We start from the raw sequence: 15,113 nt of genomic DNA on the forward strand, positions 1-15,113 counted from the left end.
TTGTCAGTGGCCAGGATGTGGATCCCGTGTGTGTGTGTGCCATTTTGCGGGTATTTGTTGTTTATTTGTGTGGTAGGTGTCTGACTTACCGTCTGCGCCATCCACGTCTGTTCCTGATCCGGTCATAGATGCAGAGTACTGGTATGACCTGCGCGATGGGATTCATGATGTGTTCGTCTCGTACACGCTGCTTGTTGCTCCGTCTCGTACCCGTTGCAAGTTGGTCCGTCTCGTAGCCGTGGATTGAGTTGTGGCGCGAATCGTAGCTGATATGCTTCTTTTCCGGATGCTGTGACGTGCCGTACGTGGCGACCCGTCCGGCTCGTTGGAAGTACGCATCGTACTTGTCAGGGCGGAAACTGCTATGGATACTGCTTCCGGGCGACTCGGTTCGGCGTTCGGAGGAACGGCTCGGACGGAGAATGGAGCTTGAATCACAGCCTACATGTCGGTCGGGTTTTTAGCAGTTATGCGCATCGTACTTCATCAACAGGACAGACCGGCTACGGGTACGTGTCGGTCGCAAGGTAAGGCTACGGACAGCTCTCGGAGAGCTGTACAACCCGGATCGGAATCGACCCCAGAGAAGCAGACAAACAGAAAAAAGCATCATTAACAAAGGTAAGAGAGGAAAAAGTATGGATGAAGAATTAAAGATGTAGATAGCAGAAAACAAATAGGAGGAGGAAGGAACCGTGAAATTAATGAAGGTAGATAAGGAGAGTGTTATAATTGGTGCCAAGCCTCCACCTCCAGGATAGGCAGGGTCAATGAGGGGAAAGCTTCAAAGGCCTGTCGCCTTTGAGAGCTACCCAAGCCATTTGCTGCTCCCAGCAACTGACCCCCACCAGTTCTGACCCCCACTTTGGAAGGGAGAATCGGTGGGAAAACTAAGTTAGGAAGGGAGGTGGGCCCACCTTTGCCAACCCCACCCCTGGGGTAGAAGAGGTGAGGTGAAGCACAACTCTCAGTCCCTTCCATCTTGATGGGGGACCGACCCAGCCAATCAGTGTGAGGCTTATGCCCCCTCCCACTGCAGGGTGACATAATAGGGGATGTACCCACCCATTGAAATGGACCTAATGGTCTCGACCTGTACCTACCTGTAATGTCCCTAAATTTAGTATTTAGGTGCAACCGTGAACCTTGCCTCCCAAGGTCAGATCTGAAAAGAAGAAGCAAGAAGAAAAAGGACCAAACAGCCAAGCGGAGAGAAGAAGAGGAGGACACCTACTGACTTGGCCCCAGTCCTACTGGCCTATCCCGACCTCAGGCTCCTCCAACATAACCTCGGTGTGTCCTGCAGTCAGCAGTCCTCAAAAACCCAGAGAACAGGCCCTGCCTTTGTGACTATAAAGGACTTTGCCTCCCATGAGCACTGGACTTGCTCAAAACCAACTGACTCTGACTCCGGCCGAATCCGTGTGTCTCCCCCAATCCGAGTCTGGCACCCGCGCCCGAGTGAACCAACACCTAAGGATGCCCTCCCAGTGGTCCCAGCCTGGATCCCAGTGGCCCCTCAACATGCTCCCAACTCAAACCTTCAGCCAACAACTGGAAGGTCCCCTCAACCGCAACCAAAGGCGACCCCCTGACCGACTCTGTAACTGAAGCGGTCCAGAAGGAGCAACCTCGAACGTCTGACTGACTCCGTCGCCGAACGCGTGTGGTCACAGGACAATTACTCCCAAAGACCCCATTCGCCTCAGCAGCAGCTGACCAACTCAGAGGGACCGCGACCGAATCTGCAGCATTAGCCAAGACCGCATCCTACACCCGGCCGCCCCTGTGCCGCTGGTGGTGTAGTTCTTGTATTGGCCATTGGGCCCTAGAGTGCTGACCTTGGCTCAAGGAGGTTTTGTCCCCCAATCTGGTGGCCTGCTCGTCGCAGTCCACTAGCCCATGACTGTGCTTAGCCTATTGGCTAACGTGTGGTCCCTGCACTCTGCACCCTGCTGCCTCGGTGCCGCTGGCGGTGGGACTCGAGTGCCTATTTGACCGAATCTTGCCCACGAACCCTTAAAACTCAGTTCTGCCTTCTCAGAACTAAATGTAGCTTGTGAGTAATACTGTAAACCTGTATGAAGTTTGAAAACGCCTTGTCTCATTTTTCTTTCCCTCAGGAAATGCACCAGCCTTGTATCTAGAGATACCTGGCTGTGTAAGAAAAATAATTGCAAAGTAATTCTGACTATCTGCAAATACAACGTAATTCTACTGTAACTAATTCACTGCATTCAAACTGTATTGAAACTACATATGCTTGCAAAGTATACCTATACTACCTGTACCAGGCCTGGCTTTGTTCTAGACATTTAATATAACTAAATAATATTTTCATACAAACCAATTGGTCAGAGTTCAGCCCTTGAATGTGTGAAATAATTTCTTGCTGAAGTTATACAATAAATGCTTATCACTACTAACTGATAAGGCCTGACTGCTCGCCCACACTACCGCAAATAGAGAGTAAGATACTGTCTACTTTACCCTCGGCCTACCTTTGGGGATCCACTGCACTCTGTGCACACTATACCTTACTTTGGTACAGTATATACAGAGCCCGCTTCCTACACACTTAAATTGACATCTTTTGAGAGCTTCAGGAGGCCAGTTTAACAGAGCTGCAGACTAGAGTGCACAGATGCAGGTCTAATTCCTTGAATAGTTGATCCCACTTTGGACACATAGAATTCAGCAACATAAAGAGGCATGATGGTAGAAAGACCATCTTAGCCGAGGTCTTTCCCATAATAGATTTTGGAAGTGTTTTACAGAATCCTGCTAAGTGAATGAGCCCTGCAGAACCCTTCTCATATTGAATAGTTATTGGTCCTGTCCATCATAAGTAACGTTTATTTCCTAAGTCATGGCACCTTCTTGTTTCCTAATATATTCCTGAATCCTATATCCGATGGGGCACACTCATCCAGTCTTCAAAGGCTCCCAAGTCCAACTAGAAATAAATCTAAGTTTCCATAGTTCGCGAGTGAGTGAAACATGTTTGAATCTTTCAAGTTCCTGAGGAAAGAGGTTCTCTTAAATAGACTCAACCTCATGCACATCCAGGCCTCTGGCTACCTTAGCTTCTTTCAGTGGTCCTTCTAAAACACACCCGTTTCTAGCTGACCCTGGGATGTGCATGGCCTCGAAAGTTCACACTCTGTGGACATCTTGCTCGTTTTAGATTTGTTAAATAGGCAAAACACTACCTATATCAGGCACCACTCTCCCTTGAAAGGGCAGGGCGGCAGTCTAGCTGGAAAGAACCAGGAATGTGCTCTGGGATTGCTGGACTGCTGGGTCAAAGGTCATTGCTATCGGCACAGAAGTCGAAACTGTTCACGATGGCTTTCAGCTGGGCTCAAAAACAAACATCCAGGGCCGCCTTGCTGCAGCTGAGGACGGATCAAATGCTGAACAGTGTTGTAACTCACACGTTCACTTAATGAAATTATCAGCAACTTATTTTATTCTAGTTGCAGTATTTCATTTCTTTTTATTTCTCTTTCATGTTATTATATATAGCTGAGTAAATAATTGTCCATCAGAAGAAGGTGTACACACATTTTACAAACAAATCTCATTTAAGACGGAATCTTTTTTTGTACATGACCATGGTCATATTATATTGACATGACAATGGTTAGTCTGATGTGTCTCTTTGTCATTTCTCTTTGAAGCACGCGGCCAGGCTCTGACCGGTCCACGCGAGGTCAAAGGTCCCCACGGAGGGTCGGTGTCCGTTGAATGCAGATATGAGGGAGGATACAGCGATTATTCCAAATATTGGTGTCGAGGTGCAGACTGGTACTGCGACAAACTTGTACAAACATCGATCTCTGAGCGAGAGGAGACTGAGGGCCGCGTGACCATCAGGGATTCGCCGCAGACCGGGTCATTCACGGTGGTCATGGAGGGGCTGCGGCCGGAAGACGCCGGGAGCTACCAGTGTGGAATAGACAGACGTGATTTACCGGATCACATGGTCCCAGTATCAGTGGCTGTTCTCAGAGGTGAGTTCCCGCTCTGCGGCCGCGGGCGTTAATAGTAACTCTGCCTCTGGGTACTGATAGAGGAAGGGGGTATCAGGGAGCGATGGAAACATGTATGTATGTGTGTCTGTATGTATATATTGGAATTTGTAGAGTGCACCAGGCTGGGAAGCGCGGTGAATGTGGATGAGACCCAATGACTGAAACAAGCAGTCAACGGGGAAAACCAGTGTGCTGAGGGCATTGCTGTGAAGGTGGGGGAGTAGCCTAGTGGCTATTTTTGGCCGGATCCCGGATTCGGCCGACCCAGCGATATATGCTGAATTTGTCCTGGTGTCATTCTCTGACACCAGAAAATAATTCCGGTACATTAAATGCTCCGAGTGGGCCTTCCACCCATCTAGGTATCCCCTTAAAACTTGTCTCAGGGCTTCCATTAAAGCATAAATGCAATTTTAACCTGCCAATTCAATTTCGCGAAATAAACCTTTTGCCAAGCATAAAACTCCCTTTTTAATACATAAAAGTCACCTTGGGGTAGGCTCTAGACACCCCATAGGGCAGGGAGCATTGTGTTCAAAAAGTTGTCCATGTACTCTAAAGCTTTACATGTCCTAGTAGTCAAAAACGTACACATTTGTTTTTCAACCACTCTGAAGCCTGTATGTTTGGTGTCTAAGGAATTGTTATTTGAAAAACTCTTCAATGGTAAAGTCAGATTTTAATTTACAATTCTGAAAATACCACTTTTAGCAAGTTGCCATTTTCTTGCCCTAACCATTTGGTGCCTGTAACCTACTGCCTAGGTCACATATCTGTGTATTTGGCAGTTGGCCTTTGTGTAATCCTCCTAGACAGTCACACAATAGAGCTATTGGGTGTTGATATGATGGAGGTGGAGAAGTGTGGCTCAATGATTAGAGCGGCAGACCCTGATGCTGAGGTCTAGCCTGGGACCAGGTTTCAATTCCCCGCCTCGGCGGGTCTTGGGCTAAAAAATTCCACAGACCTGATAATTCTCGCCTCGGTGCCTATTCCAATCATGGAGTCCAACTCTGGGCAATAGCGTGCTTAATCTCCACAATGGCCCCCACAACGCTAAGGATACCTGTCCTCCACCTCGGGGGTGCCCAGGAGTGGACGCCTCACAGGGAAAGCCAGGATGGGTTCCACAGCGGTATTCGTACAAGCGCCTTGAGACCCTTGTGGGTGAGTTATGTGCTATACAAGTAACAAATTTACATTTATATGATGGGCTACCCTGGCAGGACGAGGGTGGTAGATGGAGCTGTAGACAGCCACTCTTGCACTTCACACATACTGTGTCAGCTCACAAAGAACTTCAGGCAGCCTTTTGTGACCTCAAACACCATGGGACCAGGGCAGGGAAGCAGGAAATTCAAGACACTTCTGTGGGAAGAAACTCCTGAATTTTCTCCCACTTCCAAGCTGGCACGAGGTATTACATTAGGACTCTCAGACCCACTCTTAAGTTCACTTCAAGACCTGCAGAGGACACTCAGAGCACTGCCCTTCTGCCTGTGGCCTGCTGTGTACTTGGGAGGCATGCTCTCCTGCACCACGTATTGCTGTACAAAGCCTGCCCTGTGTTATCAGAGAGCTTCTCTGCTGCTTGAGACCTGCTTCTCTGCTTGAACCCAGGGCTTCCAAAGTGACTCCGGGGACTAGTTGGCTGTCCTCCTGATCAGAGCCTCAGAGAGAGAAAAGGCTCCAACCACCTTGAACTCGCACCTGAGCCTGAGTGAGTCCTAACCCTCAAAGGGGTGCCCTTCAGTCCTGGACCCTTGGAAGTGGTGCTAAAGGTTCCCAGATTGCTCAAATCTAAAACTTGTTACTTAGAAAACTTTCTTCCAAATTGTGCACTTAGAACAGAGAGGAGACCGGACCTACAACAAATCCTGCTCAGCTGCTCCTCACTGAAGGAGTATCCGGCATTGTGGAGCCCTTGTTGGCTGGAGAGTTTCAACTTCCAAAAAAGAGGATAGGTACAAATTAGGAAATCTTCACTGCATCTTTGTCTAGCAGCTCCCTGGCAATCAATGCCTCCTCTTTGAACACCGCCAACTACCTTACCCCGTAAAACGTTATCTTCTCAAAAAGTTTTTTCCGAAATGTCTTCTATGTCAGAATTAAGAGGAGACCAGGCCCAATCCACACTGGATATCTGAACCGCGCTCCATCGCGGTCATACATAAATTTTTACTTTGCCCTTGTCTTGCATGACTAGATGTCCTCAGTTGGAGCTTTGATCTCTGAGACGCTATTATTTTTTTCTTTGAAACTTCATAACTCCAGTTCTACTGATTGTATTCTCCACCTGATTTAAGTTTGTGTTAAAAAATTTAGGTGGCTTTACCGGGTGTAGAAGTGCAAGTGACAAAACAGGGCCCAGTACTCCCATACACAGTCATTCTAGAAGCGAGAACACCAGGCCGCTCAAGCGTGGCACGAGCAGTGCCCCCTCGGGATACCGCTCCAGCCAATCCATATCTACCAGATGTTCCTCATCACCACTGGATACCTGGCAATTAAAAACAGGCTTCCAAGCACTGTTTCCCTAATTTATCTTACATTTTTTATACAGCAATAAGGCACCCGGAGTGGCACCAAGTGAGCAGTGAAAAATATAAAACATCCCCTACTTCCATCAATAACACAAAATGCATGCAGCTACTTAAGTGTTTAAAAAACATACTCTATTTCTATAATTATACAAAACTATGCACCAGAGCTGCTCCACTCATGACCCAACCACCGTGATACACGGCAGCTGTGAATGTACGCATAATGAATATTGGGTTGGTTAACATACCAACAGGGTCGATTATTGGTGATATTGCACAACATGATGGAATGAGGCAGATCATCTGAGTGTTTTGTCGGCATTGCGCCTACCGACGTGGGCTTCGGCAGGAGCTTTAACACGAACCTAAAGGTCCAGTAAAAATATACATACGGCTGGAGCTCATGCTAATACGAAGCTCCAGATATACGAAGTCTACATCAGGTTTCTTGACAATACCATTTTGGTGCAAATGAATACTGAGCAGGCAATATATACAGGCTCTGGCGGGAACTTTTCGATATCATAATCAGACATGCCAATGAATTCAGTTATATGCCCTTACAAAATAGGTATTCAGCCACATTTAACAATACCTGAGTGTCCTTCAGTATTATAAATCTAACAATTGTTTTTCCTTGATAAGAGTTTGACTAAGGACGGCACCACTCCCCAGAACTGCCTGACCCTTGGGAAAAACAAAATAAGCGTAACCAACGAGCATGCATAAATTGCTTGTAAAACACTTAATCACTAAGCACGTGTCCACATGAGAGAAATTTAAATATCGACTGTATATTAAGAAATTGTAGTATCCCATCCATGGAAAATCACAATATTTATTTCTAAATGAAAAATCCTTAAAAAATTCTTAGTAAATACTCCAACAAATGGAGATCACGTACTAACAATAAAGTTACACCATCATCACTTTTTCTATCTAAAGAAGGTGTTCCCTTTTCAGGAACAAAGAATTCCTGGGCACAATACAATTATGGGCTAGGAAATCACCACAAGTCCTTACTAAATTTAGACTACGACCACGGATTTTACGCAATACATAATGTTTTAGGTCCACCTTTAACCTTGCCGTGAATACTTTTTGTCTCGTAGGTAATAATCAACGACAGAAGACTGAGACAGGCAAGAGCCTTATTCTTCACGTATGTGCATGGTATGCATGCGTAGAAAGGTAGGGATACATTCAATAAGCCCTGTCGAAGGCCCTAGACTCGAACTGGCTCATAGCACGGGCGAAACAAGAAACAATTGAACAAGTACATTCAATAAACCCCTCCACCCCAAAAACAAAATTGTCCATACGTCAGGTAACCTATTAATAAAGGAATCCTGTGAGTACACCTCTAGGCATTTTTAACTTTATATCTTTCTTCTTGATCCCTGCTTATCCAGTTTGATTTAATCTGAGAACTCTCATTCTATCTTTGGTGGAGTCTGCCCTGGTTTTACCATCCTACCAGGGTGTGGATAGGCACCAATGATAAAGCATATCATGAGAAAGTGAGTGAGGCGTCTAATCCAATAGCTTTGGATACCCAAGAGGCATAAGAAAGGATCTTTTTTCCCATGATTTTCTTCCTTCCCTTTTTTTACTATTCCAGTTGCTTTTGTGTGAGATAGTTATGTGAACAAGCCTGGTCTTTTCTAGTGAGGGTTGAGAAAGTTCTGCATCTGAAATTTAAAAAAGAATGGCACAAATAGTGCTTTTTAAATCATAATATTTCATGAAATTGCCTTAGAAGTTACAAGAACTACCTACTGAAGTTGACCATCCCCACAGGTGTTGATGAAGTCACTCTGCTCATGTAAATTCTGAAAAAATGGGGCTAAATTGTGCCTTTTTAAGCATCATTTTTAAAGACGTAGGCAAAAAGTCACAGGCTGTGATTACAAATGCCTTGTGATTTTCCATCCCCGCCTCTCAAATACTTGTTTCACTATTACCAGATATGCAGAGTTAACAGCAATTGGTAATTATTGTACCTGATAAGGACCACATTCTTGCCAGGTTGATATCAACAAGTCAAAACTGCTGAAATTTACACAAAGAAAATGCTAGATAAATACCAAGAAATTAGGATTTTGGTTCAGAAAACACAACCATCTGCTTGCAATTCCCAGTATGGTAGGACCAATTTCAGAACATAGTGTAGTTTATTGCCCCTGATGAATACCAATTGCTGGGCTATCAATATATCATTTGCCTTGCTGCAAGCTGAGCCCACACTGGCCACCATGCCACTGCATAACAGGGATAGCTGTAAATGTCCCGCACCACCCATGCTCACTCCCCTCTGCTCTGCCCTTTCTCAACTCCTGCACCACTTGCACCAGGGGCCTCAAGAAAGCCAATGCACCAATCCAAGACCTCCTCCAAGCAAGTGACAAATGAGTGTGGATTTGGGACACATAAAACTCTAACCCTATATTTCAGTGCAGGGATATCAGTTGAAAGCGGTAATTCTGTTCCTAGGACTCTTGCACCAAATTACTGGGAATTTGTACAAGGGACCAAAACAGCTAGAGTATGGACCGACAGTCCTGGAGTGTTGCAGAAATGGCAGGGCAATCCACAGCATTTAGCAGGGAGGTGCAGAACAGCTCCCTGCACAGTCAGATCAAAGGTTGGTGAATTGCAATGTGTCCAGTTGTAGAGGGAGAACGCCAAGTAATATGAGAAAAGGAATTTACTTCAGATTGTATGGCCCTTTGCTCCAGAACAGAGGTAAACTCACTTGGTTTCGGCTCTACATTTCTACCTTTTTTCCTACTGTTATCCTTGCAATTTTCTCTTAACTGATCTTGCCTTTGATTGCCCAAGATCCTCCATCTTTTTCCCTTTTTATCCTTCATGTTTCTCGTGTGTGCTCTACTCATTTTCTATATTTTTTTTCACACACACTTTCCATTCTCTATTCGTTTTGCTCTTCTAATGTCAGATTGGATGAGGAAGGGATGGTCTGGAAAAGTGGGGGACCCTGCCGGATCTGGCAGGTATTATTGATGGGGTCTACTATCTGTGATGAGCTGATTGTGTCCTAGTACAAAGTGAACTGTGGGACCACACATTTTATGTTCAGTGTTCAGAGCAGCAATCTGCAGGGGCTGAAGAAGACTTATTTTCAATTCCAGTTGACCCTACACAAAGGCCACTTAATGGGCCACCATTGCTAAATTTGTTCTAGCCTATGATGTCTGGGAACTAGCTGGAGCCTAACACATTGATCCCCAAGCCATCCAGAAAATCAACATACTCCGCTTGCTTCTGCACAAGTGCTTAAGAGATAAAAATATGGGGCATATATATCAAAATGTCTTGCAGAAAGAGACCTTGATGCATTACATTGCAGAGAGAGGGCAGGACTAATTATTTAACATTTATATGGTGCTTTCCTGTCCTCTCCGTGCACTGGCGCACTATGTGCTACCTAGCGCCAATGCAGGCAACCTTGCACCATGGTGATTGCATTACAGGCAGGATTGTTTTTGTGGAAGAAGGGGCACCTCCCAGCACAAGACAACCTATTGAGGGTTTTTCCTCTTTCTCTACAGCACACATACAAAGTAGGAAACATTTTTAATTTGCTCTAAGCACAGTATATTGTACTGGAAGTGCACCTGCCTGTATAAAACCTATTATAGACTCACAAAGACACTTTTGCACTATGATGCAAAGGTGTGTGCATGGCACTCAGCAGCCACATTCTGCACCAGCGCTAGGGAGAGAGGGGGGAGAGTGCCATATCTCTGTAGATATGCTGCTCTCCTGTTCTCTCCTTTTCACGCAATGCAGCATAACAACTTTGTTTGCTGCACTGTGTTGTGTGACTTTTTCATAAAAGGGCCAGGAGGGTGACTTTTTTCGTGAAAGGGCACTGAGGGTGTTCTTTTTCTAGAGTTCATTAATGTGTCAGTTTTAGCACTTTTGTGTCTCTACACAGTAGCATTTGAAGGTATAGACAACAAAAATACTCACCACAAAAATGCAACCTCAATTATGTCAGGGGAGTAACACAGGGCCCCATTCTTAGGGAGACCCACAGCCCCATCAACTGTTATGAAATAAAATGACATTGCAAAAAAGAAAAAGAAAAAAGGAAAGTTACAGTTGCTGTGGCTGTGGCATCTGGGCTTCACACTGGGCTGGGGTGAACGACCAACAGACAGGTTGTGTGGAACTGGATGTAGTCCTCTTGGAAGGGTGAAGGGCCCTTATAAATAGATGATTCCCCAGAGAAGTCTGCTGAGACTGCAGTCAAGAGAGCATGCAGCTGCTGCCAGAAAGGAGCATGGTCTGAAACTAAGAGGTCCATTAGGATGTAGGGCGGAATAACACCCCGACCGCCATGGAAGCGGAAAACAACCGCCCGCCGGCCCCGTGGGAAAACCGGCAGCCAAATTGACATTAACCATTAAAAAAATCCAACCACGGCGGTACGAGGCCCAGAATAACCGCCCATAGTGGGCGGAGATGGCCAAAATCTGTCTGCAGAGGCCGGAATCGCGGCGAAGAAACAACAACCCACCGCAAGTATAGCGGAGACACCGCCCTGGAAATTAGTATATCCCCGACGGTCCCGCGGTACATACCGCCGTCTCCGACCGCCGCGGTTGCAAAATGGGATGAATGGGAGAGCCAGCGGAAGAGCTGAAGCACAGCCACCGCGGTGGACGAACCGTTAAAAATATGGCGGACAAAGCCAAAACCCCACAAGAAGGCCAAAAAGTGCACACAGAAAACTAGACATGCCTCCTAAATACACAAAACACACCCCAATGACACAACCACAAGGCAAAACGAAAAATACAAATCCCAGAACTACACACCTGTCAACAGCACCCCAATGGGACACACCCACATAGCTGTGTATAAAACTAGCCCCTTCACTGACCACAATCCCTTGCAATACTCCAAGAGAGAAGGAACACATACCCCAGCTGACAGGAGAGGCAAAGGACACATCACCAGCCACACCACACACAGCACCACCTCCAAACCAGCAGAACTAACCCCCCTGCACAACACACACCATACACAGCACAACCACAACCACCACTCACACCCCTGCACCCACAATCACTTTGCACACCACACACCATGGCCACACAGAAAATGCCCAAATTCACTGAGAGTGAATTGAAGGTCATGGGAGATGAGATAGTCAGAGTGGAACCCCAGCTTTTTGGTACCCTGGTCCAACAGACACCATTAGCCACAAGGACACAAATGTGGGCTAGGATAGTCCAAAGGGTCAATGCAGTAGGGTCCACCCCAAGATCGAAACAAGCATTTGCAATGCAATAGGTCTTGCATTTGCAAAAGTTTAAGCTATTGGCATTGTTCATGACAATGTCTTTTTTAAGCTATTTCATAAAACAAACACATAATGGCATTTATTTATCATTTACAAAGCCAATAGCTAGTGTTGCATTTTTATTAGCAATGCCAGCTGCTCACACTTTTATAATGCGAGACCCATTGCATTGCAAATGCTTGTTTTGTTAATCGCTGGCTTAAGAAATGACAGTCCGCATAAGCATAATGTACATCCCACTTGCTCTATAACAGAATGTTAGTAAACATCGAACATCCCGTCTGGCTCTGTTCCTGGGACAGGAAACCAGGGTTCGAGCCTCGGAGTCGCGTCCACATCCTGTGATTGTGGACAAATCACTTAATCTCCCCGTGCCTGAATATGTAATGTAAATACGGTGCTCATGTACAGCGCCCCAATACCTTCGGGTCGAGTTCGCGCTATATAAAAGATGCAAAAATTATTTTTTTTAAATGGTACGAGATGTGGAACGAAACGACACTGAACTGGCGACTTTACGGCAAGCTACAACAGGAAATGTCAGATAGAAAGCAAAGCGGTTGCAATATCCTTCCTCACTAACGGCTGGTAAAAATGAGCTGTTACTCGAACACAAATGATACGCCGAATTTTCAACAAAGCAGAACTTCTATTAGAGTTCCACATGTGCTGGCCAGTACCTGAATACTGCTCCTGCTCTTGGTCGCCATGCTAGAGTTGTTAGCTTGGGGTTGCCTCGGAAACGGATGTATGACGTTACAACGCACACTTTTACAACGCATGCACTTACAACGCATTTTTTACAACGCACAATCCATTACAACGCATGACATTACAACGCAGGACACTACAACGCATTTTTAAAAACTACCTTTACAACGCATTCCATTACAACGCATACTACCATTACAACGCATACCATTACAACGCATAATATTAAATTGCATTTAAGGTAAGTATTAGATAGTATAGGGGTAAAAATTACTATTCTAACTCCAGGGGGTGCAACAGTAGGGTAAGTGTTGGATAGTATAGGGGTAAAAATTACTATTCTTACTCCAGGGGGTGCAACAGTAGGGTAAGTGTTGGATAGTATAGGGGTAAAAATTACTATTCTAACTCCAGGGGGTGCAACAGTAGGGTAAGTGTTGGATAGTATAGGGGTAAAAATTACTATTCTAACTCCAGGGGGTGCAACAGTAGGGCAAGTGTTGGATAGTTTAGGGGTAAAAATTACTATTCTAACTCCAGGGGGTGCAACAGTAGGGTAAGTGTTGGATAGTATAGGGGTAAAAATTACTATTCTAACTCCAGGGGGTGCAACAGTAGGGTAAGTGTTGGATAGTATAGGGGTAAAAATTACTATTCTAACTCCAGGGGGTGCAACAGTAGGGTAAGTGTTGGATAGTATAGGGGTAAAAATTACTATTCTAACTCCAGGGGGTGCAACAGTAGGGTAAGTGTTGGATAGTATAGGGGTAAAAATTACTATTCTAACTCCAGGGTGTGCAACAGTAGGGTAAGTGTTGGATAGTATAGGGGTAAAAATTACTATTCTAACTCCAGGGGGTGCAACAGTAGGGTAAGTGTTGGATAGTATAGGGGTAAAAATTACTATTCTAACTCCAGGGGGTGCAACAGTAGGGTAAGTGTTGGATAGTATAGGGGTAAAAATTACTATTCTAACTCCAGGGGGTGCAACAGAAGGGTAAGTGTTGGATAGTATAGGGGTAAAAATTACTATTCTAACTCCAGGGGGTGCAACAGTAGGGTAAGTGTTGGATAGTATAGGGGTAAAAATTACTATATTATGCATTGTAATGGTATGCGTTGTAATGGTAGTATGCGTTGTAATGGAATGCGTTGTAAAGGTAGTTTTTAAAAATGCGTTGTAGTGTCCTGCGTTGTAATGTCATGCGTTGTAATGGATTGTGCGTTGTAAAAAATGTGTTGTAAGTGTAGTGCGTTGTAAAATTTGCGTTGTAAAGGTTGATCCCCCTCGGAAACCAAGAGGCGGGTGAGTGACAGCCGGCGAGCCTACCATTGGGCAATGGAAGTCACATGACGACAGACGAAGGCCAGTTATTTTTCGTTTTTTGCTTTTAATGGAAATGCGGCCTCTAGGTCTAGGAAAACACGGGAAGTTTCTGAAAGCTAAGGAGGAGCCCAGCAGCTGACAAAGGAAACTAACTTGAGGGCAGACTTTACAGCTGTTCCGTGGTGTGTGGGCGAACCGTTCTTTCTAAATAGAATACGTTTGTAATCGCTAGCTGTGAATAAATGGGCACAGAGTAGTGCACGCATCGCTGAATGTAAATATTCTTTTCCAGGACGCTTTAGTGTGAATGCTGTTATTCACCGCATGCTTCTCAGCAAACACAATATTTACCAGTTTAAAAGTAAACCACTTGTGCCTACATGATGATTGTGATAAAAGTATTTCGGTTTATTGGCGATGCAAACAATTGACGGAAGAGGGGATGTGGTGTATGTGTTATGGCCAGAGCTTGCGACTTTGGAACTGGAGAACCAGATTCGAGTGTCTGCGTCCATACTGTGAATCTAGGCAAATCACGTAATCTCCTTCCTGCCTAACAAATTTTAGGAAAAAAAAGTGTCCTTGTGTAATACCTTCGGGTCGAGTTTGCGCTGTATAATACTGGCCCCCCAAAATAAACGTTATTATTGCCTTGCGTAGTAGTGCTCATTTTATTGAGCTTAAGAGGATGGCATGCATATATGTGCGGTACATGAGCGGCTTAAACGGCCCTGAAAGCAAAGCAGAGTAACAGCCATGGGGAGTGAAAAGCATGTGGAAAAGTGGTAGGAGAGAGTGCAGGACACGATGACAGGGGCGCTAACTGAAACACGCGGCCGTGCGTCCGCGAAAGTGATCGCGATCAAACTTCAAAGCGGCCGCCAAAGTGAAAGTAAACGCGTCAAGCGCGCGTGCGCCCGCGCACATGCACTGTATCGCTAGGCTGGCCTGGCAGTACTTTTTGGAGCCCACTCAATAACAATAAGTCTCGCAGAGCATCGCTTACGCGATAGCTCAGGCGAGACCTAAAAAGGAGATCATGAAGCGGTGGCATGATCTGAAGAGGGTGGTCAAGGAGAGGTGGAGCAAGAACCGTGAGCTGGCTCAGAAGACTGACGGTGGCCCTCCAATTCCACAAAAATCATTCACACAATGGGAGG

General features: G+C 45.5%; 1 protein-coding gene across 2 annotated transcripts in view; it reads left to right on the forward strand.

The window, feature by feature from the left end:
* The window catches only part of LOC146863780 (polymeric immunoglobulin receptor-like), a 291,482-nt gene that overhangs the window by 117,406 nt on the left and 158,963 nt on the right, over positions 1-15,113 (forward strand). For both annotated transcript variants that reach the window (XM_085628016.1, XM_085628020.1), the window contains exon 3: positions 3,684-4,016. In XM_085628016.1, the coding sequence (XP_085484142.1) occupies positions 3,684-4,016 (333 nt within the window). The remainder of the gene's footprint in view (positions 1-3,683; positions 4,017-15,113) is intronic.

Source organism: Triturus cristatus, chromosome 2_1 (assembly GCF_964204655.1).
Source record: "Triturus cristatus chromosome 2_1, aTriCri1.1, whole genome shotgun sequence".
Classification (NCBI taxonomy): domain Eukaryota; kingdom Metazoa; phylum Chordata; class Amphibia; order Caudata; family Salamandridae; genus Triturus; species Triturus cristatus.